General features: G+C 38.7%; 1 protein-coding gene across 2 annotated transcripts; it reads right to left on the minus strand.

Annotated features, from left to right (window-relative positions):
* Positions 1-45: 45 nt before the first annotated feature.
* Positions 46-26,699, minus strand: LOC306884101 (STE20-like serine/threonine-protein kinase). 2 transcript variants are annotated; one of them, XM_079439777.1, is made up of 19 exons: positions 25,674-26,641; positions 21,210-21,374; positions 19,374-19,422; positions 18,311-18,460; positions 17,811-17,883; positions 17,473-17,667; positions 17,042-17,123; positions 16,819-16,950; positions 15,516-16,655; positions 15,303-15,433; positions 15,055-15,178; positions 13,158-13,337; positions 9,394-9,486; positions 6,739-6,868; positions 6,008-6,132; positions 5,735-5,923; positions 5,519-5,644; positions 5,265-5,378; positions 46-1,741 (listed from the first exon to the last, which is right to left on the minus strand). In XM_079439777.1, exons 1-19 carry the CDS (start codon positions 25,821-25,823, stop codon positions 1,595-1,597), a joined length of 3,495 nt encoding a protein of 1,164 aa, XP_079295903.1. In that variant the 5' UTR covers positions 25,824-26,641; the 3' UTR covers positions 46-1,594. The 2 variants fall into 2 exon arrangements, with proteins under 2 accessions (XP_079295903.1, XP_079295904.1); XM_079439778.1 differs by lacking the exon at positions 9,394-9,486 and having other exon boundaries at positions 25,674-26,699.

Here is a 26,699-nt window from a genome sequence, read left to right on the forward strand (position 1 = left end):
ACCCAAACGGTTTCGATACTGAGCTACAAAAAACACCAAACAAATCAAAGAAAATACAATGAGTTTTATTTACAGCATTATTACAGTATACCAATGGACACAAGCGATTAGATGCATAAATTGAGCTCAAAAATTGCATCAGATATTCCATCAAAGTGCTGCAGGAGTTTAAGGTCACTGTTCAGCAGTATGACACTGGGATATCGGCCCTTTCTTTCCGTCTCTGAACAAGTATCCTGATGTGTAATGCACTGTTTGTGCAAATACTAACTTTTAAAACCAGCCTTTGTAAAATGCTTCATCTATTCAAAATGTTCATGTCTCTGGTAAATTACAGCATTTGGGATTTCTTTCAGCATGCAAAAAGTATATGAGCACAGCATGTCATTTATGGATAAGATACAGGTGTGTAATTTCTTGCACAGAACGCGTTATCAAAAATAGAGCTTGAATCAGATGAAAAGTCCTCAGCAACCGCGAGAAATGTTCATGCCTTCCCACTGAAGCACTTTTGCAGACTGCAATGGACTAAACACCGCTCTACATCTATCAAACTGTGTCCTTTAATAAAAAGAAAACCTAAACTTCAGATAAACCATCTAGCATGTGCAAGTTCATATTGCCCTTATATATATTGATGAAACAGAAAATAAACGAACAATAAAAACGTTCAACTTCAGTGAAATCCATAAATAACTTTTTAAACACCATATAGGAAACATTCAAGAAGTCAAAGACTGCCCTATTCTTCTTCAAATATGTGAAATTAATTTGCTCATAAAAAAATAAACTCAGGTACTCTGGACCACAAAGTGGCTTGCCAAATGAGAAATGACATCATTGTATACAAATATTTGGGCACCGTTTCCTTCATAATGCACTAAAGAGATCACTACTGCATACGTTTTTGTTTTAAAGTGTGCAATGTCATCTTACGGGATACATTCCTTGACTGCAAATACCTTGAACCATAAGACAAATAATAAAAAGTTAAAATGAGTAGTTTGTTTTAAAAGTATCTTTACGTGGACGTTAAAAACAGAGTAGGCCAGATTCACAGGAGTACTCAAAAAATACAACATGTAACAGCTGCTACAAGACCATAACAGCACTGATGCTTCATTTACTAGCTGTGCAACTTGAACATTTAGAGAATTGAGTGTAACAGTGACTAGTGTGTCCACGTGTTCTTTTTAAATGTGACTTCTCACCATTTAAGTGGTATTTTCTGTGTGATGTTTTGTTTGTTCTGGGCATCATGTGACCCTTGTTAAGGCTGTCTCATGCATGTATTCTACAAAGACAAGATGATGTTGCCTGAGTGTATTCATTCCTAATTTGTGCTAAAGTCTCGAGCACAAATGAACCTTAACAGAAGAAAACTAAATTGTTAATCCATTGGATTCAATGTGGCAAAAAAGCATGTCTAGGTAATGCATGAGGTTTGTTCTTCATCAATGTTAGATTCCAACTTTCAGGTATTTTGGAATTTCGTTTCAACCCCATGCAACTATTCTGATCTCATACCTTTAAAAGGTTAATGGGCTCTTGACTGGAACAACTCTTCCTCACTTTAGATAAAGCTCAGTGAAGATTAAGAACCGGAGGAGTGCACACTGGGAATGGGGTAGAATTTAGAGACTCTGCTCTGGGCGGTGGGATTGAGGCATTCGGACTCTCCACTCATCTTAAAGAAGACTTCCTGTTCCTGCAGTTTACGTGTGAACTCTTCCTCCAGAGCCTGAGAGAGAACAGGAGAGATTTATACAGTATGTGTACTTAAAGAATAGTCCTACTCAAAATATAAGATGGCTCATTATTCATTCCAGAGTACTGTGATCGAATTCTAATATTTACTTAAAATTATATTTTAATGTTGATAATGCTGTTCTTTTGAACATCTATTCTGAAAACAACAACAACGACAAACAAAACTTATCAGTTTCCAAAAAATCTTAAAGGGATAGTTCACCCAAAAATGAAAATGTTGTCATTAATTATTCACCCTCATGTCGTTCCAAACCTGCAAGACCTTCATTCATCTATGGAACACAAATTATTATTATTTTTTTTGATGAAATTCGAGAGCTTTCTGACCCTGCATGACAACAACGCAACTACCACCTTCAAGGCCCAGAAAAGTAGTAAGAACATAGTTAAAATAGTCCATGTGACACCATCGTGGTACTCATGAACGTGTGGCGGAGACTGACACAGAAGAGAAGAAATTGTTTAATAAAGTCAATTTTTTTTTTTGATTGTGCACAAAAAAATAATGCTCGTAGCTTCATAAAATTAAGGTTCAGCTACCGATGTCACATGGATGATTTTTAAAGATCTGGGCCTTGAAGGTGGTAGTTGTGTTGCTGTCTATGCAGGGACAGAAAGCTCATTTCATAAAAAATTGTCCTCTGAAGATGGAAAAAAAAAAAAAGGTCTTACAGGTAGTCCTGTCACAATAATCAATATATCGACTTGTTGCACAATATATGTACATGACCTCAATAAGTTTTTGTGACGCATTATATTAAATTATTATATTTACATAAAAATGTATGTTTTTGGCATTCCACTTGCGCCTATGTCTTTTGCAGCTTCTCATACATAACATGGTTTAGTCATGAGGTGCTAATTCAAATTTAAAAAATGCTTCTACAAAAAAAAAAAAAAAAAAAAAAAAAATTCATCTGCAGAAATGGCCTTGTTTACGGATCTGTGCCTTTGTTCATATGGACATATGACTGCTAGGTAGTGATTGTGTTTTTCAGTAATAATGTGCTCCAAAGTATGTGAGTGGAGTAGTATGATTTTGACTGGAGCGAGGAGCAGATTTTTTAAAAGTCGGAGCGTCATGGTTTTCACTGAATAAGGTTTAAAAACCTTATTCAGTTGGAAGATGTCTCCAGTACTGCCCCGCGAGCGCGAGGTCTCTCTCCCGGCGCAGTGTCGCCTCTCTCTGCGTCTGTTCTGAGCAGCGAGCGGCAGAGAAGCAACGCTTTCAGTTTGCCTTAAAGCAGCAGACTCATCAATAAATAATTTACAAAACAGCGTTTCAAAGCACTTGTCGCTTACTGACTGTTTGGACTTAAATATGAACATAATTTGTCTGTTAATATGCGCAGTTTATTACTCCGATGCAAAACGGTGCTTAGCTCGTTTGCAAGCCATAATGTCTCTCGCTCGCCTCGCACGGTCGTAGCTCATTTTCTCATGGGCGGGCAAAGCAGAGAAAGGGGAGGTAACCTTTCCCCCCGTATGACGACATAAGGGGAAAATTCCAGATCGGGCCATCTGAGCTTTTATTTTCTCAAAGGCGAAGCAGGATACCCAGGGCTCGGTTTACACCTATCGCCATTTCTAGCCACTGGGGGACCATAGTCACGCTAGGGGAACTCATTAATGTTAAAAAACCTCATAAAGTGACATTTTCATGCCATGGGACCTTTAAACAAGTACTACAACACATTCACACGCAATCGCTCTCTCAATAATGCATTCAAACAAATGCAATCTTACAGTGCTACTTCATCTGCATCGATCCGTAGGTAAAATAACTGACGAAAATGTACTGTTAATTTCATCACAAACGAAATTTGCAATTATACATTTTAATGCTGACAACAATGCCATTAGCTTGTCATGTGGTTGGAAAAAAGTTTGCACACTAGTGTTCCAATAAGCCACTTGAAAACTCTCCTGTTATTTAATTTTTTAATATAGGCCTACGTTATGTATGAACAGAACTGTGATATTTCAAACATACTGAAATACGTTAGATGCGGATATGTTTCTGATATCAGTGAGCGCGGAGCGGAGTGATTATTAAATGCTCAGAGCGCGAAGGGGCAATTGCTGATGCTCCACTCCGCTCACAAAAAAAAAAGTGTTCTTGCATTATTATGCTGTTATATTATGATTATATATTAAGTGGCATAAAATGGTCTTAAAATCACAATAAAATCGCTTATCGCAATTATTTCTGGGGCAATATATTGCACAACAAGAAGTTGCTATTGCTAACTTGCAGGTTTGGAACGACATGAGGATGAGTAATTTAGGGCTGCCCTCGACTAAGGATTTTTCTGGTCGACTAGTAGATGTTCATTTTAAGCATTAGTCGACTATTAAATGTTTATTAATAAACCATTTAAATCATTATAAATGAGCCTTTAATTGCCTACATAGTCTAATAAGCGCTCAAGCACACGCATAAAGCTTGCCACAGTGCACCGCAGAAGTAATGATTATGAATGTCTTAGGGAAAAACAGTAACAGGCTGCATTAACATTTTAATATTTTGATAAACTAGTGGTTTCTTTGTTCTCGGTTTAAGAGATGAAGTCTGCGGCACTGACCTGTCATCTCTGCAGTAGTGATGCGCCTGTATGCATGTTTCATATGGATTACATAATCTGAGAATATTTGTCTTCCATTTGAATTGGTTCATTTGAAAGTAGACATTTCGCTCTCTATAAATGTGTTTTCATATCTGTAAGGCAAGCATACATGGGAGTCACAGAGGCTGAGAGAGCAGAAATCGCATCCTGTTTGCTTTCATTATTCTACAAAAGTGCAATGTTTTGTTGTTATTGTGAGTGCGCACAAATAAACGTAGAGTCTTTACAGATTTGAAAGATGTATTACTCTTATCTGTATGACCAATAATTATGGAGTATTTTAAGAGCAGGTGAGCGCACCGGTGCCTCCATCTGTCATGTACGGAGCACGCTACTGTTCAGCTTCCACACTCTGCACAGACACTATAGTGCACATCCTCTAGGTTAACATTAGATTGAGCGGCCATGTAAAGGTCTTAAACTTACATATTTCAGATGATAAGCCATATTTGAGGTCGATGAATGATAGGCGAGCGTTTGGTTGTCCTGACCGATGTAGTGTATTACCATAGACTAGCCGTTAACGAGCTGTCCTTCACGATCTGTGTGACTTCACCTGTGGATATTTTTATTTATTTTTTCTGCAACTAAGCGACTAATAAAATGGACAAATTTTCAACTAACTAACGATTAGTCGACTATTAGGGGCAGCCCTAGTAATTAATGACAATTTTCATTTTTGGGTGAACTATCACTTTAAGTAGCACAACTGAAAACTTGAGTAACAGCTGTTAAAATTCAGCTTTGCCATGACAGGAATAAATTACATTTCAAAATATACTAAAATGGAATATTTATATATTAGGTTTATTTTTATATTTTCTATGTACTTGAAGTGATGAATGAAATGAAATGAAAACCGAATACCTTTTTCCTGGGCCGAAGCTTCTCCCGCCAGTCCTTCAGCTCCTGACCATGCTCCTCATCCAGCTCCTTCAGCTTCTGAGTCTCATGCTCAATCAGGAGGTGGCATTTCTCATTCTGATGGCAAAAAGACAACAAATCAGTTGTTACAACCAAAGATAGAGGGCAGCATAATTTAATTTAAAAGTAAACGTAATTGAAAATGCAGGCACCAAGGAAAGTGGTCAACAGTAAGATTGTATATATGTGTTACAGACCTGCATCTGTTGAAGTTCTCTGATGTTGGAGTCACACTGCAGCTGCAGGTCTCTCATCTGGTTCTCATGTTTCTGATGCTGATGGAGTCTCTCATTCTTCTGTCTCTTGTCCTCCTGAGCGGCAAACTGCTCGAAATAAAGCAGAAAACACCCTCAGGTTTGAACACAAGCCTGATTCCTCTGATCTTTATAAAGCTTCCTGACAGAGGGTCTGACCTGTTTGATCTTCTCTCTGTCCTGCTCTGGTGTTCCTGTGCCAGTGATCCGCAGGCTCTTTTTAAACATCGCCATACGGGTCTTGGCTTCACTGCGCTGGATCTTGGGCAGCCGAGCTCTTTCCTGTGCCTGCCTGTTCTTCATCTCCTCTATCAGCCGCTGGTTATAACCCTGCATCTGCTCCATCTCCTGATGACCCGTCGTGTGGGAATAACCATGAGTGGCTACAAAACATACCAGTCTTTTATTCACTGAATAGACTGACAGACTCACCTTGTCATGCCTTTTGAGGAGCTGATGTCTCTGCATGAAGTATTGATCCTTCAGTTGCTGCTTCAGCAACTGGTGTTTCTCCTGCAGGTGGCGCTCCTCCAGCTCCCACATGGCTGCCTCACGAGCTGTGGGTTAGTGAGCCAAAGAAAAAAGGAAATAGAATGATTCTCAGCCATTAGAACCAGACCGTTCAACTTCATGCAGGTTTAGACAAGTTCTGCAGACATGAAGTCATGCAGTTCATTACACATCATAGACGGCAAATCTCAACACGACATGTCTGGAATCATTTTCACACACACATATCTCATCAAATGAGATCTGGGCTGCACCTCAAGAGACATATGGCTGGCCTTTATAAGAACTTGAGAACTTTATAATTGGACCCCTGTCTGAAAATAACACGCAGTTTAGCTCAATTCCAGGTAGAGAGAGCTTTACTGTCTGTAGAAGCAGGTAACATATTTGGCTTGTTTCCTTTGTGGTTGGAGTTGAAAGTGTGACCTAGAAAAATCTATCACCACATACGCGCAGCTAATTTATTTATAATGAACATAACCACAATTTAACACAAAAGGTCTACAGGACTTCCTCATAGCATCAAACAGTGAAGTCTGAAGTGCACCTATTTGAGGACTTACTGCAGGCAAACAAAAACGTTAACACAAATGCTTTACATTATTGTTAATGTAAGAATATTTACAATGGCCACTATTTATAAAGTGCCTGACCTCTCATGAGCTGCTGCTTGTGGTTGAGACAGTCTTTCTCTATAGTAGCGATCTCTAGTTTGTGCTGCTGGATGATCTTCTTCAGAGCTCCATCCAGCTCCTGCTGCTGTCTCTGTAGAAATTCTTGCTCCTAAGATAGATATGTGGAGAAAAAACGAGAGAGAGAGAAAGAAGGGAAGGAGGAGGAGGAATCGGGTACAGAAACAACGGGGGTTATAAATTAGTAACTGTACATTATCATGCTCCAAGGGGAAGCAGTGAAAGATCACATGAGCACTACCACAGCACTGATAACACTGCATTAAGAGGAAAGTCACATACTTAAACCATTTAACAAAGATAAAACATTTATAATTCATGATAAATGGATAAAGATTTGTGAAAGGAAGCAACTAGAGAACAGATTAACAATACATATAAAGTCACAGTACAGCGTAACATAACCTAAAGGAAGGCCCAGACTGAGGTTGTATCATATTTTCTGTGTTGATTTGGGAGGGGGAATCATCAGGATGGATTAAAACGTGGTCAAATGTGTATTACAACTTTACTAGTTGCTGAAAGCTTGAAATGAACAAACGATTTAATGAACGCAAAAAGTTTGTACACGACCTTTGAAAAGTTTTTGGTTGGCAACATTAAAAAAAAAAGTGTTTTTGAAATAAGTCTCTTACGCTCACCAAAGCTACATTTATTAGATCAATATTAAAATACTGTAAAAACAGTACTATTGTGAAATATTACAATTTAAAATAACTTCAAATGTAACTTATTCCTGTAATGGCAAAGCTAAATTTTCATCATTCAATCATTCCTCCAGTCTTCAGTGTCACATGAACCATGAAACATTTCTTATTATTATCAATGTTGAATACAGTTATGTTGATTATTTTTTGTGGAATTCAATTCTTTGATTAATAGAAAGTTTTAAAACAGCATTTACCTGTATTTAAAATGGATTCACTTTCACTTGATCAATTTAACGCATTCTTGACTAAATAAAAAGTATACATTTCTTTAAAAATATTACAAAAATTTTACTGACCGCAAACTTTTGAATGGTAGTGAATGAATTTGTATAATTTTATAAATTACATTCATTCCAATCCTGTCAAACCAAAGCAGATTTCAGATCCATGCAGGCCTGCCTAAAGGACATGTATAATAATATTGAAATATGACTCAACCAGAGCAATACTGTTAATATATACATAATGTATAAGCTGATACAATACTATTAAATAATAATAATAATAATAATAATAAACATAATGCATTTCAAAAGTCACCCTGATCTTCGACTCCTGCTCTGAACTTGGCCTTCAGTGGCATATAGAAAAAAAGCAGCACAGGTGCCGCACAGAAACATGACTAGAGTTTCAGTAACAGTATGAGAGAGTGAGGGGATAGAAGAGATGCCGAGACACTGCAGCAACACAGGCGACAGCACTCCAAAACAACAGAGCACCTTCCTGCCCCCATGTGCCGTCCACATCACATTCAAACGCTACTGCGCTGTTACAAAGGGACGTGCTTCAGTGGAATCGTGTTGAACTTAACCAAATCAGTTCTGCTACTGTCACTCAGCAAATATACACTGTAATTCAGGTGTGACAAAGTGTACTGAATCCAGGCAGGCTCACATCAACCTCTCTGTTCTGAGAGAGATCTGCTGACAACTTGCATTTTAGTACTGGATTGTATATCATTTTATGGCCTATTTTCTCCTATTTTAATGTTTGTAAGCTAATGCTATTTTAATGACTAAACTACAATTTAGCTAAAATATTAGAACCGTTACACTGTGAATGTGCATTTGTGTGTGCATGTGTTCTGTATCTTGCGTGACGGATGGGCACATGTGAGAGGGTTGAGTCACGAGGAGAGTGGAGACTTACATCCTGCATCTGAGCGTTGAACAGAGCACATGAGGACAACTGAAAAGACTGTATCATAACCTGGGCCACACCCTGTGGAGCAAAACACAGCCAACTCCACCATGTCAGGAACAGGGGACACACACCAGCACTCAAGCGTATCACACGCAAACCAGACACACATCTCACAATATCATCTAGTCTTCTCATTGCATTGCAGTAATCAGTTTCCTGGGTCAAGTGCAGTGAAATGAGTTCTTCCAGACGATGGACAGAGCGGGTTTAAAAGCTGGTGAGTCTGAAGGACCACGATCAGTTGATCACGTCCTTGACATGCGTGACGAGATGCAGCAGTCATTGTTAGTCTGTTTTACTCCTCGAGATCGATGCAACATCCTATGTGGCCAAAGTATGTGTACACCCCCCCCTCCCCTTAAACCGGTTTGGCTACTTTAGCTACACATTTTCAACAGGTGCATAAAAATCAAGCTGCATGTTTCAGAGAGAAGCACAACACTGTTCAGTTACACACCAGCAACTCATTTGCAGCAGATACTGAGTTTGGGCCTCTTATAACATAGATGGGAAGTCAATGATGAGCCATCAGAACAGCCATCAGAAAGTACAGGACAAAGTCTCCATTAATGCCCATGCACAGTTTATTTTTAAATAGGAAATCTATGGAATAACCTTGATTTTAGTCAGTCTTACGATTTAAGACCAGAGGGGCAGAACACAGAAGTGAAAGTGTGTAAGTAGTAGCTGGTAACCAAATTACCTCTTTGTGTTGAATGACTGCTAGGTCTTCCTTTAAGCATTTCATGAGCTCTTTTCTCATGTGTTTAGGGGACATTCCGACCTCTTGTTTGACCTACAGTGTGAGCATGCAGACTGTTGGGAATGAAGGTTTTACTTGCATAGGGACTGATTATGTAATTCATTAGTCGAAGACTCTCATGCAAAATATGCCAGGATGGGTTAATTTACTACAATGATGAACGGTTTAGTATTTGAGAGATAATCATTCCCAAACCATTGATGATTTCTGACTGGGTTAGCAGTTAATATAAAGATAAATCCAATAGCCCATGATCAGCTACTACCGGTAAGAGTTGTTCAGAAGCCGAAGAACAGTGAAAGCCCACTAACAGCTGCTAATATAGATCCCTCTTTTACCTCCACAACCATTATAGCCATCAGAATATAGATCCCTTCAAAGTAATCCCTAAAAGATGCACACTTCAATATTGCTGACATTTATTCTTTTGTGAAGGAAGCTGAACTGTTGTGTCAGCAGGTCATTGTTTTCAGTAGATCAGCATGAGAAATCAAGTGTCAAAATGTCAAATTGTTAGGAAACAGAGACATATTTTGCTGGGGGTCAAAACTATTGAACTGACTCTAGATTGCCTTCGTTCTCAAAAATGCCAATCATTGCTCAACTGAAAATATTAACACTTGCTTTTAGTGACAAACCAACAGTCTGTAGACTAATGGTGCGTTCACACCGGACGCGACTTGCGCGAATAAATCGCGCTATTCGCGCGTAGTTGGACGCGTGAACATTTTGGGTTTACTCGCTTCATTCGCGCGTGAAATTCGCTTCATTCGCACGTGAAATTCACTGCACAACAGACGCGAATTCGCGTCATGGGCGGGGCTTCTGCAGGCGGCACAATGACTGCCACAGAGAGCATATGTATAGAATTTGGCAAATAAAATCAGCCCTTTATGTGCTATGGAAACACTGGACGCGTGTATTTCAGCCGAGAATGTAGTTGTTTAAAACTCAAATCTGCGGTTTATTTATAAAAACAGCCCCTATTTGAAAATGTGCTTCGCCGATTTCGGAGCCGTGAGCTCCAGGCGATCACCGGGCGCTCGTGCTCATGTATCCCAAAGAGAGGAGCATAACCTCGGCTAGTCCTTCTGACATTTGCCGCTGGCTCTGATGTCTCTGTAGTGGATAAACATAAGATATAATTTGTTTTGGGTAAATCTAACAGGTAATCTTTGGTCTATAGTACACCTCCGGATACAGCTACGATGATTTAGTCCTCTATTGTTGTTTTGATTTCTGCCTCCGCTCGTAATCACGTCACTACTAGAGCAAGCTCCTGATTGGTTAGCGCGGCGCGAATATCCGCCAAAGTTCAGATTACTTCGCGGGAATCGCGCGTTCCGCGCGTCAAACGCTCGAAACGCTCAATTCACGCCGCGTCATTCGCGCCGACTCATTCGCGCGAATCGCGCCTCAGGATGTCTATTCGCGTCTTTGCATTGACTTAACCTTTAAATCACTCGCGCTTAATGCTTCATTCGCGTCTGGTGTGAACGCACCATAACCCAGCATGATTAATCAGCTAAAATGATTTGCATTGGCTAACTGCCATGTCTAATTGGCAGATTAATAAAAGGGATATTTCCAATGTCTTTTTTTTTTTTTAAGTAAATGCATTTTTGTGAATTTTGAATAAATATTACACAACTTGAGCAATTTTTTTCCATTCTAAAAGTAAATATATTATAATTTCATATACACTAACATTAAATTGTTTGGGATCAGTAAGATTTTTTCATGTTTAAGAAGTTTTTAATGTGAAAAAGTCTCTTATGCTCACCAAGGGTGCATTTATTTGATCAAAAATATTTATTTTTTAAAAATACAATTAGAGTTTTAAATAAATATTTTCTATTTTAATATATGTAATTAATTTCTGTGATGGGAAAACTGAATTTTAGTCTTTAGTGTCACTTGGTCCTCCAGAAATCATCCTAATATCCTGATTTGTTGCTCAAGAAACATTTAATATTTTCATCAATGTTAAAAACAGCTGCGCTGCTGAAAGGTCTTGTAATAATTATACATTTCAGGATTCTTTGATGAGCAACGTTCAAAAGCAGCATTTATTTGAAATAAGAAATGTCTTCACTGTCACTTTTGATCAATTTAATGCATCCTTGCTTAAGCATAATTTTAATCATACTAACCCCCAAACTTTTAAATGGTACTGTATATATTACTTTATCTGCTTCTCAGCAATTGAGGTGTGCATTTTGGAAATGAAGTTCAATTTAAACAGTATTTTTTAAAATGAAAGGAAACTTAAATCTCTAGTACGTAGAGTCTATAAATACAGTGTGTTCCTATCAAGAGAAGATGCCCTTCACCACAGCACTGATCTCCACGCATTACATCACACTCACACAGGCAACATAATTAGTGACATTTACAAAAGCATAATATCAAAAACAGTACATTTTACATGCATTTGCTCTCAGTAAAAAAATAATAAATGTTTACACTTGATATGTAGAAATAATAAATATCAAGAAATATTTGAACAGTGTCATGAAAGAGAGAAAGAGAGGGAGAGAAAACGAGACACTGCTTTATCTAAATCCATTAAGGCACTCGGTTCATGCATATGACAGCATTAGAGAGGAGCAAGCTGTCTACTACAAGTACCAAAGAAAAACCAAAACCAAAATGAGTGAAAATAGTGATCATTTACAGTTTGCCAAACGCTCTGAGCATGTATTATGCTGGCTGATAATGCAACGAGAGACAGCCAAAATGTGCTTTATTATTATAATGTTAATAACTATGACGGCAAATGCACCATGCACCACCACCTAAAAGCAAACAAGACCAGTCATATATCCTCACTTCACTCGCCATTACCATGAAGCCATGCATGCACTGAAATCCCTCCATTTGAACACACCAGCAGGAGGAAGATGAGATGAAGTGAAAAGAGCCTTTATTTTGCTCCTAAGCCATTGCTTAGCACCCAATTAACCTTTAAAGCTGTCCCTGCAGCCTCTATGAGGATGGAGGTAATTGAATGTGAGAGCCAGAGTTTCATTAAGAAACCATAACATGATAAGAAAAGAACTGCTTTGCATTTACAAGTCTGAATAGAAAGCAGGAGACACAGCCGAGATGTGTCTAAGAGGACAGATGAGGAAATCAATTTCATTTGCAGCTGCATTGTGATTCAGAAGCAAAGCTGCCAATGTACATTAGCGAAACGACAGAGTGTCTGTTTGGTTTTTGCATCCCCAGAAAATAAGAATGAAAAAAAGCTGCTAAAAGCATACTAATTAGGGATGAGCATGAGTAATCCAACGGTCAAGTACTCATTCTCCAAACTAGTTGACTAGCAAATGCAACTCACAAATAGATTGTCACCTTTGTCTGCTATACTCTAATGAAATGTGTAAAAAAAAAAAAAAAAAACACACACCTTCATTGTGGCAGCTTACGAATTAAACTTTTTTTTTTCCCAAAAGAAAAGCATAGGTTGCTAAAGATTTTTTTTTTCCAACAATGTGAAATAGCTTAGCATTATTGAATATTGCATTTTTAACTGAAAAATAAATGTGTCAACTAATTTTGTAATTAAGTATCAGTGTACCTGGCTATTAAATTACCCTAAATGCTCATCCTCAGTACCAACAATTAGCAGCTCATCGCCTGAACAACAAATGCATGCAAAGCAAATACAGTGCATCTCTACATCTCTCTTTCTCGGTTACCTCTTTTCTGCGGTTCTTCAGCATGTTCTGGAACTTGGAGAGCTCCTTATCCTGCTCTGCTTTGATCCTCTTGGCCTCATCTCTTAGCCGGTTGGTGTGGTCCTGCTCCAGACGCTCTATGGTCTGTTTCTGCTGTTTCTCAAGGTTCTCGACCTCTTGGTCATACTGACATTTCTTCCCCTGGACAGAGAGTGAGAAAGAAGAATACTGAATTACTGTTACTGACCACAAATGTGTGTCAATCAACTTGCGCTTTCTGCTTGTGTCCCCCCAAGACATCATCAGTCTGTTAAAAAAGTTAACTAGGGATTCACGATATTATCGGAACGTTATCGGAATCGGCCAGTAAAGACTTAAAATGTAAACATCGGCTGATTTGAAAAGATATGCTGATATGGCTTGCCTATAAGACGGATAAGCTCACATTTGGGAAGTCGTGGCCTAATGGTTAGAGAGTCGGACTTGTAATCCAAAGGTTGTGGGTTCGAGTCTCTGGCCAGCAGGAATTGTAGGTGGGGGGAGTGAATGTCCAGCACTCTCTCCACCCTCAATACCACGACTGAGGTGCCCTTGAGCAAGGCACCGAACCCCCAACTGCTCCCCGGGCGCTGCAGCATAAAATGGCTGCCCACTGCTCCGGGTGTATGTTCACGGTGTGTGTGTGTGCACGTTGGATGGGTTAAATGCAGAGCACGAATTCCGAGTATGGGTCACCATACTTGGCTGAATGTCACTTCACACTTCACATGTGCTCAGGGGGTGATAGTGATAAGATCACGTCAGCAGCGTGCTCATTCTTGAAGTGAACTTTTGCCTGAATGATGATTAGATTCACTGTTCTGGATCGCTGCATTTAATTTGAGAATGCACGTACAGAAGCACCTGTCCAGTGTTCGAGAGAGTCAACAGTTTCTACTAGCAAGTGCAGTAGCAGAATAATAAGAATAAAAAGAAAGAAAGTAAATTACACAAATATCAATAAGATACTAGTGTTTCTGAATAAATAAAGCAGTATATACATGAATAAAAAAAAATAAAAAAAATCACAAACATGACGCTTGTAAATTAAATAATTTAATATACACAGATTTATATTTAGCAATACGTAATATATTTTTCAAGCGGATTATGACAGCTTAAATATGAGGAGCTCTAAAAATTTTTTTACAGAAAAAAAAAAATCTATTAATGTTAAATTCAAATAAATAAACAGCAGAGATTGATTTTATTAGTTATTTTCAAGGCTTTCATTAAAAAAAATACTTTAATAAAAAGTTTATTACTCCTAACAAAAGTTTTTGCTCAAAACTAACCAAAATTAAAAATAATTTGTTTATAATTTCCTCACAGAAGAGACTTGGGAGTTGTTTCAAAACAAAGGGAAACATATCAGTATCGACTATCGGCCAAAATGATTTTAAAAATATTGGCATATCAGATATCGGCAAAATCTAATATAGTCTCTAAAGTTAACAGTAAGTAGCCCAACCAAAATACTAAACAAAGGCTACAATTAAGTCATGATGTTTAATCAAAAGCAATTTGAAGACAGATTTTGGACCAAATTTGACTTTGGGTGGAGCTATATCACACAACATTACAAAAACATGAACGAAGCATTGCTTGCTACAGTGGTGGCTGGATAGGACAAAATTTCAGATTAACATGAGAGATGGCTAGAATATGGTGTAATACACTGCCTTTCATTTAAATCAATCTTGATGCATTTAGATACTTGTAACATATGCATAGTGCTACATTTGAGTGCAGTGAATAAAACTAAAACTGTTCTTTCAGTGTTTAAGGATAAAACAAAAGAGTGTACAATAAACAGTGGATGATAATGGACTACAATGTTGAATGTAAACAAAACTAATGAGGGAATGAGGGTGCTGACCGTCATTTCCTGCTCGAAGCGCCTGAAGAGCTGCTCTTTTTGCTGCTGCAGTTTATTGCTGAGCTGCTGTTGAGCTCTTTGCTCCTCTTTTTGCAGAAGCCTCAGTTCTCGTAGCTCCTGACGTCTATAGAACAACAAATGTCACACTTTTTCTGACAATCTAAAATGTGATTTACGCATTATCAGATACATTATCATTTGCCTATAGCAAAATAACTAGAAACAGTAAATTATGTCAGCTTACATACCTTAAAAATCTCAGTTCCTCACTCTTGGTGTCATTGTCGGTGACAATCTTGGATGTGGTGACGCTGACTTCCACCCCATCGACCATAAACTTGCGAGTCTTTTTCAGTGTTTTCTTTTGGCGCTTGCTATCCTGTGGGATTGAATAAAGTTTAATGAAGATATTTTCTTCCAGGACCTTGATTTTAAGCACATCTGGGCAGAGTTATATGTACCTGTATTGAAACAGATCCTTCTTTGCTTTTGGAGAGGAAGCTGGAGATTGACAAATTAATGTCAATGCTGTTAGTATCTGCAGCAGAACTGCTGCCTGAGTCAGAGTCTTTTTCCTTTTCAACATCAGGTTTCGCTACCTCTGCATTCTGGTCACTCTCAGGCAAGGTTGGTGCTTCCTGGATCTCAGGTCTGTCTTCATGGGCTTCTTGAGGTTCCTCTGTTGCACTAACCTCCTCTTCTTTTACACCATTGATGACAACAACAGGGAATTCATTCAAGGAGTTGTTCTCTACTACATCTACCCCCTTGGTTGCAAGATCTTCTTTGGGTTCTGAGCTCTCACCCTTAACTCCAGCTTTTTCTTGGTCCTCTGTTGCCACTGGAGGAAGATCCTCCTTTACCTCTTCTGTAGAAACATCTGGTGAAATTTCAATTTGCACCTCTAACTCTTCTGTTGGGACATGTGGTGAGGGTACGGTTCTTTCATCTTCTGCTGGTTCCTTTTTATTCATTTCTTCCTCGGTCTCAATTTTGTCTTCAGTTTTTTCTGTAACCTCAATTGGTTCAGTGATGGTTTCTTCAGTAACACCATCAGATTTGTTCTCTGGTTTGGCTATATCTGAAGGCATAGTAGGTTCCTCTTCATCTGTGGTGGTTTGCGTTTTGTCTTCTTGCTGTGTTTCTTTACTCTCTTCTTTTTTCTTCTCTGGTGGCTCTTCCACCTTTAATTCCTTCTTTTCTTCCTCCCCAGTTTCCTCACTGACGGTTACAATCTCTTGGAGGACAGTGTCATTTGACACTGGAGGATTTGGATGACCAGAAGTCTCTACTTCTGTGGTCACGGGTGTGTGAGATTCTTCATGTTTTGGAACAGCCTCCTCACCAGAACGTGACTCCTCAGTACTGGTGTCTGATGGACTGGCCTCATTCATCTTCTCATCCTTAGCATGGTTGGGTTCGCTCGCATCCACCACCATGTCAGAGGTCTTATCTCTAGCTTGATCCTCTGAACTTGGTTTTCTTTCAGGTTCAGCATTCTCCGTGACTGACTCAAGAGTTGGTGTGTTCTGATACTGCCTCTCATCCTCCGAGCTGCCAACGCTGGTGTCCGATAATGCACGTTTGTGTCCAGGCACCACCTATATATACAAAATAGACAAAGGGACTGCAGCAACAAAATACTGTGTGCTGTGCATGCAGATAATCAAAGAATTCTGCATGGAAACAACAGCACCATATTATCATGACAATATCAGATTCTCTGAATGGGTTTCTGCATTCTTAAAGTGGTGGTTTGCATACCGGCTGGGACTCTGGCTCTTCTTCCTCCTCTTCCTCTTTGCCCTCTTCAAACTCCTCATACACTTCGGCTTTAGCCTCAGCAATCAGCTGTCGCAGTGGTTTGTTATTCACCACATTTGAAACAAATGGATGCTGAAAGCAGATCATAGCTGATCACTATCTTGTGCATTCTAATTTTTAACCTTTAAATTGAACTGCATCAAGAAATACAAGATGGCCCAACCTGTAAGAGCTGCAATGCACTCCACCTATTGTCTACATTTTTATCCAGTGCTTTCCGCAGGAAATCACTGAACTCAGGAGACCTGTTTAACAAAGCAGAGGAACAAATATGAACTCCGTGCTACATGTGAAAGGGCTCTTCATTTGGGGTATTACAGTCAAAACTATTAAGCAACAGGCTATGCAGTTCCAGGCTGACCATGAGTTGGTACTCCGGTACTCCTCAGCTCAATAGCCTACAGCCTGGATTTTTCATTTTTCAGATGGGAGGTGATTTATCATATCAGTCAGTTTTTCCAAAAATGACCCTTTAACTAAACTCACTGAAAAATTCTGGCCTCAGAAACAATGAATATAGTTTATATTGTTAATCACATTTTGCTTTATTAATGACACGTGGAAGATCATGGCACTGTGAGTCATAACTCTCACCATCGTGAAGGAGTTGCGAGTGTGGGGGGCTCAGACTTTGCTATTTTTAGCAGGACTCTCATTGGGTTCATCTCGTGGTTGGGCGGCTCGATCTGTGCCAGCTCGATCAGAGTCACCCCCAGGGACCAGATGTCCGCTTTGTAGTCATACGGCCTGTCCTTTGACGTCTCACACATCACCACCTCGGGTGCCATCCTTACATTTAAGAGAGAGGGAGGGAGGGGATTTTGAAAAATTGAGAATAAAGAAGCTTATTATGTGCCATATTCATAGCTCTGTTCTAACGTAGGGACAGATCTCATGATTCAATGCAAGACTTTGTAAATTGAGTGACTAACCAGTATGGTGTTCCAATGAAAGAGTCTCTTCTCTGAAGGGTCTTTGTATTATTTGCAGACACTCCAAAGTCAGCTGAGAAGAAACATTGATCAAAATTAGAGACACACAGTATGGCTGACAACAATTTGCAAAAAAAGAGACTTGATTTTAATCAATAAGTAAACTTAAAAGCTAAAATAAACCCATTTCAGTTTTCTTATATACGTGCATATTAACTGCTAAAGACACTTATGATACTTTTTACCAAAGGACTTTTCCATGACTTTTTAGGTTACAGGATAAGATTTTTTTTTGTTTTATTACAGAGAATATTTGAAAAAGAAAGTGAAAAAGAAAACAGGAAAAATGAAAAAATAAATAATAAATAACTAAATAAATTGAAATTATAAAAATATATACATGAATAACTTGAAAATATATATACAAATTACATTATTAAATAAATAATTAATTACATTTAAAATAAACACTTTTTAGGTAAACTTTATGAGGCTATTACCCAATTTGACATCTCCATCTGAGGTAAAGAGAATATTTCCAGCTTTCAGGTCCCGGTGTATAATCTTATTCTCATGGAGGTAAACCAGCGCTTCCAGAGACTGTTTACACACAACCCGGATCTGAGGCTCTGTCAATGGCCGCTCCAGCTCTACAGACACACACACGCAAAATGGCTGTAAACAGAGTCACTGCTAAGCAAGCACACTTTATCAGCTCTTTTTATTTGCAGTGATATGTATTTAAGTTAAACCAGACAAATAAACTACAATGTAACAGTGACAAAGGGCTATGGCTCATATTAATATACATATTCTCTGTTGTTGTTTTTGACTAGGTAGAGCACACTTGTCCCTTGTGACTGAAGCAATGTGAACAGGTCTTTATTACAGCAGCGCTGCTGGGATAGGCCCTCATAGAACAGACAGAAGGCAACAGAGGGAGTCATAACAGCACAAACAATGAGTCAACAAAAGCATTTCCATCGTAAGAACACCTCCCACAGCAACACCTCTCTTATAGGCTAAATGTAGAAGAGGCCAGATTTTCATCACAGCAGACTAAACAGTCATAAGAAAGAGACGTTTTATTCTTACAGGACATTGTTTACAATTGTGAAATGTTTTTTCCATCAACTACGGTGATGAGATTTGTGATTGGAAACAGTTTTTGTAAATAATACAGACGACGCTGTACAAAAAGAGGAGAAATGGGACTATTTGTTAGACATTTATGCATTGTTTTTGGCTGTATTAATACCACTGAGAGCCATGAAAATTTTGCTGATAGGGCATGTCACTGAAAAGATCTGATGCGTGTGGGGACGTTTCAACAATGCTTCCAACCAACACAGAAAAAGGCTGAGTAGCTTTAAAAAGAGCCTAACCACTCCTTGAAATCTGACTTTGATAATTATATGGTCCAGTCCAGTGGCAAAAATGAGCACATCGTGCTGGTGTGCCAGTGAGGTCTGGAGGAATGGAACATCATCGCACAGTACAACAGACACGGGCGACCACAGTGCCTTCTATTTCCTTCAATTAAACAAAGACCATAAAACTTACCCAACATCACAGCGTCCACTGCTCCTCCAGCACAAAACTCGATGAGAATCTAAAGGGGGTGAAATAAAGAGATCCAGAAGATGAATGAATGATGAATGATCTAAGAATGACACCGATTCCACAGTGTGCAATGTAGAGTTTCCTTTGATTACAACCATATGATTGATTTGGTTGGGTGGGTGTTTATCCCTCTTGGTAGAAATCACGTTCTGGGGGCACAAAGAGTGGGCCGAAAGGGCATTTTAGCGTTGTCAATTAAAGGGGCAGGGACACAAGCCCCTAGCACTCCCTGTGCACACCACTGTTTTTGGGGGGATATACCGCTGTATATTTTTAAATTCCTCCTTGTTTTGTTATCGCTACCACATGTACATAACTTAAGACATTCTATACATTAATAGGTGCGCAAATATATCTACAACAATGTAAACGGTGTTACACAATATTTGGGTACATTATGGGCATATTATTTGTTTCTTCTAGCTGCCATTCAAAGCACTAATGACTTCCCTTACAAACCTGTTCAGAGATCTTTGTTAATGCCCCTCTCAGGTGTCATTAGAACAACCCACGATGAGATGAGAGTATTTTGTGAAATTGCTAACCCAATTACTAGTTTTATTAGATTACCCAAGCATTCACTTATTTTTTAGTATATTGGATAATGGGACTGAAACTTAAAACTCTGACTGAAATGATAAAAGCATTATGTAAGTGAACACCATCATATTACGCTGAAGATAACAGGTGCTGCAGGAAAATCAATACAAACCTTATACTATGCTATCACCCATGAGAGAAGAGTAGACATAGATGACAGAGAATTACACAGTCAGTCACATTTGCAATCTCATCACAAACCCAGGGAACTTACAGTTTATTAGACACACCTCTTCACTTTGCTGGAGAGCTTCAGCTCTTCCATATAATGTTAACTCATACTGTGTCTGAATTAACTATGAACACTGACAGGAGGCTGAAGTGTTATGACAAACCACTGACTGCTGTGCAGATTTTAGGCTGCTTTCTATGAATATTTTACACAGCTGACACTGAGTGTAGGAACGATCTCGCTATGCATTAAGAAGCATGCTTGTGCTGCTATGAGCTATGCATTCATATCTCTTGATTAGCAGCCAGGCTAAGCAGACTGGACTTGCATCTAATTAATTCATGAGCACTTTCTCTGGTCATTTGAAATAGGCCATTGTCCTTCTATACATGCCAACCGCAGAGGGGAGGATCATATGAAACCATTCTGCCATAATTATCCTGGGAGCTCTATGGTAGAAAAATAGGATCCACTGACACTCTTTAGACAGGGATGAATAGAGAGGTATTGTTGTAGTCTAATATGGAGCTGTTAAGCCTTGCCATTGTCATTATTCAGTATTAAATTATGAAACATGAAATCAGCAGGTTTATGAATTGTTAAAGAAATCCTGTGATGTGTTTTTGAACGTTACTGAGAAAAAAATAATAGGGGAATGGACTTGGGATCATAACACATAAGATTTCACTGAGAAAAATTATTAGCTTGATTTAATTAATTAATTTAATTAAAAATACAACATTCAAAACTTACACGGAGTATCAAACTTGTTACAAAGATGCCCAGAATGAACATTATGTTTCTTTAATAGGCTGTAAGTGCATGAGACATGATTTGTGTACAAACACTTAACTAACAGCATAGTGCTACTCTTTGATGAGTAAGGCGAGAGTGAAGTGTGCTCTCAATCCTACTCCTCCTACAGAGGTCAGTGTGTGTATGTGTGTCTGGCTGGCTGCAGTACAGCTGAAGTAACCAAACCCTTCCTGAGAAGAGTCACTCACCCATAGTTTGCTCTCATAATAGAAAGCATCCAGCAGTTTGACTATGTACTGATGGTCACATGAGGCGAGGATGTCGATCTCCACCATGTAGTCCTCCAGCTCCTCTTCTGTTTTGGTATCGATCACTTTAGCTGCAGCCAGGATCCCGGTCTGTTTGTTCTGAGCCTGTGATAAAAGCAACCAGTGGGAAACATTCAACAGGTAGCAAAAGCATACAATGTGTTCTATGATGCTGTACAGGCCTGGTATTCAAACTTAATGTAATAACGGTTAGTGTCATTGCAAGTCACAGATCTATGACGCAGATGGCCAACTCAGATTGACGGCCAGTCCACCCAGTGTATTTAAGTACAAGTATAAGCAAAAAGTAATACAATTCTGGTGGATGAGTGCTGATCTATCAGTTGTGTGCATCTATTCTGTGGCAAATGGTAAATGCAGGAGCCGAGTGATCAATCCAATCCAAGTGCAACAGCCATCTCAACATCTCAATTACCTCAACATCTACACATTGTGTTATGGTGTTTGGGTATATTTGAATCTAGAAATGGAACTGCTCTAAATTTGTTTTTGTCTTTTTGTTTTTTACATGAGAGAAATCTGCATTCCTATTTTTCTTTAATTTATTGCAATGATGTACTTTAGTTTGAGAGAAGGCTCTGTGGTCGTCCTATTTCACTAAGGTCCACTCTAAAATTTCAGGCCTCGCCACTGCTATAATGTGCCACTGCACACTAACAATCAATCGGGCACAATCAATTTGAAGCTCAATTTCTCTGGTCTCAGCCTCAGACTGCCCACATAGCATTTGCTAAACATTTGATGCATAAGGCACACTAAACTGGAAACACTCCTGCAAAGTCTAAATCTGATTGGCTGACTTCTACTACGTTTCTGGGAGCCTAGTGTGTGGCAGTCTTTATTGGTCTGTCAGGAAACAAAGCCATGTCCACTGGTGGTGGTTGAGGAGAGACCCCCACATGATTGTAAAGCGCTTTGGGTGTACGGCAATACACAATAAATGCGCTATATAAATGCATCATTCATTCATTCATTCCTTGAAGACAACGAGCACCTCACATGAGATACTAAACTCCAGATTTCAAAAAGTTTGTGAAGGTGAACGCTAGTCTATTACTGTAGAAACATTTACCTGCCTCTAATCAAGAGATGGAACAAAACAATGTTATTAGACTCTTTACATGTCAGTCAGATGGGCCTCTTTCTTCCTATCATCTGATATGAAGTGCAGCTTCAGAGATTGTATTTTTACAAATAAAAAACACTGTTAACGTGACCTCTGAACCGTCTGATATATGTTGCTTTGTACTAATGGCATGATAGGACATCTCAGTATCACCTTGTGGTAAAAGGAATTATCAAATAAAACTATCAATAAAAAGAAGGAACTTAGGTGTACAACCTGTAAATGAGAGCTAAAATGACAGAGAGAAACAAATTCCTGAATGTACCCTGAGATTAGTCCATTGCCTTTGACCTACTTCATTACAAAAGCACTTATTCACAGCTTTACTCTAACAGGAGAGACATTCAGAATGAAACCTTTAACCAAAGCACACTGGCCTTTCTAACAGATTAATTTGTTAAATACTCTGTTTTGAACAATAAGCCAATAGACATCATATTTGTAACCGTGCTATGAAACTAATGGAAAAAAGAACATTTGTATATAGAGATGTGTGTGTATGTATGTATATATATATATATATATATATATATATATATATATATATATATATATATATATATATATATATATATATATATATATATATATATATATATATATATATACATATGATAACAAAAAAACGGAAACGTCTTGTAAAAGTTTAGCCCTTCCCTGTAACCTGCAACTGACACACACCAGCAACACCATCTATTCTTCAAAAAAGCAGAAGAAAAAAAAAAAAGGAAACAAGAAGAGTTACCTCATCTAGAGGCGTGCCAGAGGCTGTTTGAGGAAATACATATCATCCCTATGAGCTACGTGGAGATCTCAAAGCTTCAATACAAAACCAATTAAAATCCTCCAGTTGTGTTAAGTGTTTGCATTAGCTAACCGTTCCAGAATATTCTATTCAAAGAGGAAGTGACTAATGGCGGGTGTAACGTGTTATTCCATTCAAACTCTTTCCATCTATGCCAAGAAACACTGTTTCTATTCTGGGATCAAGCTCTTAGTGTTTACAGCTACCCAAAAACACAGAAGAGCAGACAGAGAAAGGAAAGTGTCAAGTGTAGAGTGAAGTGTGCGAGTGGGTCAGAGTGTAATGTAACCGTCTTCTCTCGATATATTTCAATTTGCACTGCTTCACACCTGTTTCTACCCTCAGACCAACAGGAAATTAACACAGCATCTGCATATTTGAAACAACCACAAAGAAGGGTTAACTTTGGTTTCACAGAACCAGCGAGTCTGGGTGGGTCACACTTGTCATCAGAAGAGTAAATAACTGTCGTAACTGTATTGTAATAGTAGAGATAAGAATACACACTGACAATTAAATGGCAAACCTATCTCATTGTTTTAAGAAAGATAAAAGATTGGTCAATAAAACCAAAAAACAAATTCAGGTCTTATAGCAGTCAAGCAAAGCTTAAATTCACAATATAACGAAGTAAGTAGCGACACATCTTATCTTACATACTGTGATGTGCGCAATTGTAACAGATTATCCAAAAAGAAAGTTCCATCCATTGGTTGTTGATTAGATTTTGAGATTGCAGCTTGTAGTGGACTGTGGAGGGGCAGGCTTTAAGCAGACTAAATGAATTGAGAATTCCTGCCTATGTCTGTTGTTTTCACTGAAAGATCCAGTTATGACATTTTAACTAAACATTATGAGGTCAAAAACAAAGAAACATGCAGCCTGAACAAATTGTTCACAGTAAGATCTATAACATGTTTTGACAAAAATAGATAAGGCGAATTGTCATTTCATGCTTACTTTAAGTTTGCAACAAATCAAATCTCAGAAATCCACGTACTAAACTTGTCAAGGAAAACATGTAGGACGGGGCTTGATTTTATCCATCTGGAAATGACCGAATGGTGGGCGTTAGATATCAGAATGTAGCCACGTCGAATGTGAGTTTGCTATAATAAAAGCTGCCTGAATAGCTATTTGACTATTGATTAATATATCCAATAGCCAACATGGCTTAAGTGATGCCACTGGGCAAGGAAAGTTGTTTCAGAGGAGTGTTATTGCATTCGGATATATGATTACTAAGACAAACAACTGTTTTTCCTTTTTGTAATAACATTCGCTGATGAATCGTTCACTGAGCATGAATGTGCAATAATTTTGTGTTTTGAATAGTTTTGAAAAGTTTTAAAGAGGAGGCACAAAACACAGCACACTGCATCTCGCTATAGGCAAGAGAGGGGAGAAGAAAAAAAAACAGTAACTCAGACTCATGTTTCCTCACTAATTTGGAATAAGATGTCCATAAATTGAAGACACCGATTATATTTTGCTAAATATATTTGTATAAAAAGCATCAAATTAGCTTAGTCTTTAAACGACAACGACTAATCTGACAGCATTTCGAGCCTGTTACTAAAAGTTACCTCAAGATGCATTTGTACGATATATTGAGTATGACACACCCAACTTGTGGTGTCAGAAACACAATGCATTCCATAAACGGGAGCAGTATGGAAACATTCTCAACCAGATTAAAGCCTGAGGCAGGGAATGACAGGAATGGTGTGAATTGTGTGAAGCTTAATTATCAACTAAAACTGGTCCTACAACACCAGAAAAATATACATGAACTAGGTATCTGAGAATGAAAAGAGATAAAACAAAGCCAAATATTAAGTTTGACTCTGTAGTTGTCTAATTCATGCTCAATTAAGACAGGAATGTCATTAGGTTTAACATATATGCATTGTATGAAGTTGTCATATCCTTCACTTCTCTACTGCCCTCATTTATTCATCCCCAAGTTGTTCCAAACCTGTTTGAGTTGCTTGCTTCTGTTAAACACAAAAGAAGATATTTTGAATAATGCTGGTAACCAAACAATGTGTGGTCCCCATTGACTTCCATAGAATTTTTTCCACTAGTTATCAATATTCTTCAAAATATCTTCTTTTGTGAATTTTCATTTTTGAGTGGACAATCTCTTTAAATGTGTATAATTGTATCTCTGAACTCAAATGACCTTTCAGGTCTCATTTGGTCAGTCTGATGATATGCACCACAATGTGCAAGAAACAGGCCGATATGAAGAAATGCGTTACATGGTTTTAAAGAAAAAAAGTGTGTTCCCCAGATAAAAACAAAGTCATGCAGGTTTGAAAAGACATAAAAGGTAAATAAATAATGACAAAATTTACATTTTGGAGTGTACCTTTAAGATTAATCAGTAGAGCAAGGGAAAACTACAAATACACGCAGGTAACAAAGTCACCTACTGGTTGATATTTACCTTGTAGACTTTACCAAAGGCTCCATCCCCAAGTTCTCCCACGATCTCCCAAACCTCCTCTGGGTTAATGTCTCTGTGAACGTGCTCATACTGTTTCTTCTTCTTCTCCGTGCCCAGCTTAAATATCTTCCGAAAATTGAAAAAGGACATTTTCTAAACGCAGTCTAAATGCCAATAGGTAAAAAAAAAAAAAAAAAAAAAAAAGACTGACACAACATAAACTGTTAATACTGTACTAAACGAATCACTTGGGGAGTTGGCTAATGGGCTAGCTGTGGATGATCGATCCCCGGCTAACTCATTAAACTACACAGTTGCAGACAGTAATCCCGTGAATTTTGGCGAAGATATTAGTCTCTCTGGAAGAGGCAAAGATCAGGCTTTATGTGGCATTTCGCGTATCCATAACAGTGAATCATCAAGGCAAGTCCTACCACCATACAGGGATGGAAAAGTAACAGTCCACTTCCTCAGCTAGCTTCACAACGGCTACATGTGTGTGATCCTCTGTATTTACCTCACCCGTCTAATAAAAAATACAGCTTCCTAGTCAAACAAGCATCGAGTATTCAAATATGTCGTTTAAAAAAAACTAAGGTACAGTAAAATCCATAAGGGTGGAGGCGGATAGGTAGCTAGCACACCGTAAAAATGCGGAGCGGATGCTGATGGCCAAACTCCTGTCTGAGCTCAGTCTACTCCTCGCGGGGAGGGGTGTGTTTTACAGCTTAGCCGACCAAAACTGTTCCAATAAAACCGATTAAACAAACCACAGCACGCCAGTGGACGCTGCTCACGGTGTTAAGAAGGACGTTTGGCGCGCCTCAATCAACGGTCGCTCGGGTCTCTCGCGACCAACTTCTCGAGGATGTTGCGGGAAAACTCGAAGCGCGAGCGTTTGGACAGGGAAGGCGCGTGCTCGGCTGAGGAAAGACTGGCGCAGGCGCAGTTGGTGCTGAACGTGTAGCGTTCTGACAGACTGCAACCAATAAAGGTGGTGGGGGATTTGATTCATTCCACTGAATC

Source organism: Barbus barbus (assembly GCF_936440315.1).
Source record: "Barbus barbus genome assembly, chromosome: 18".
Lineage (NCBI taxonomy): Eukaryota > Metazoa > Chordata > Actinopteri > Cypriniformes > Cyprinidae > Barbus > Barbus barbus.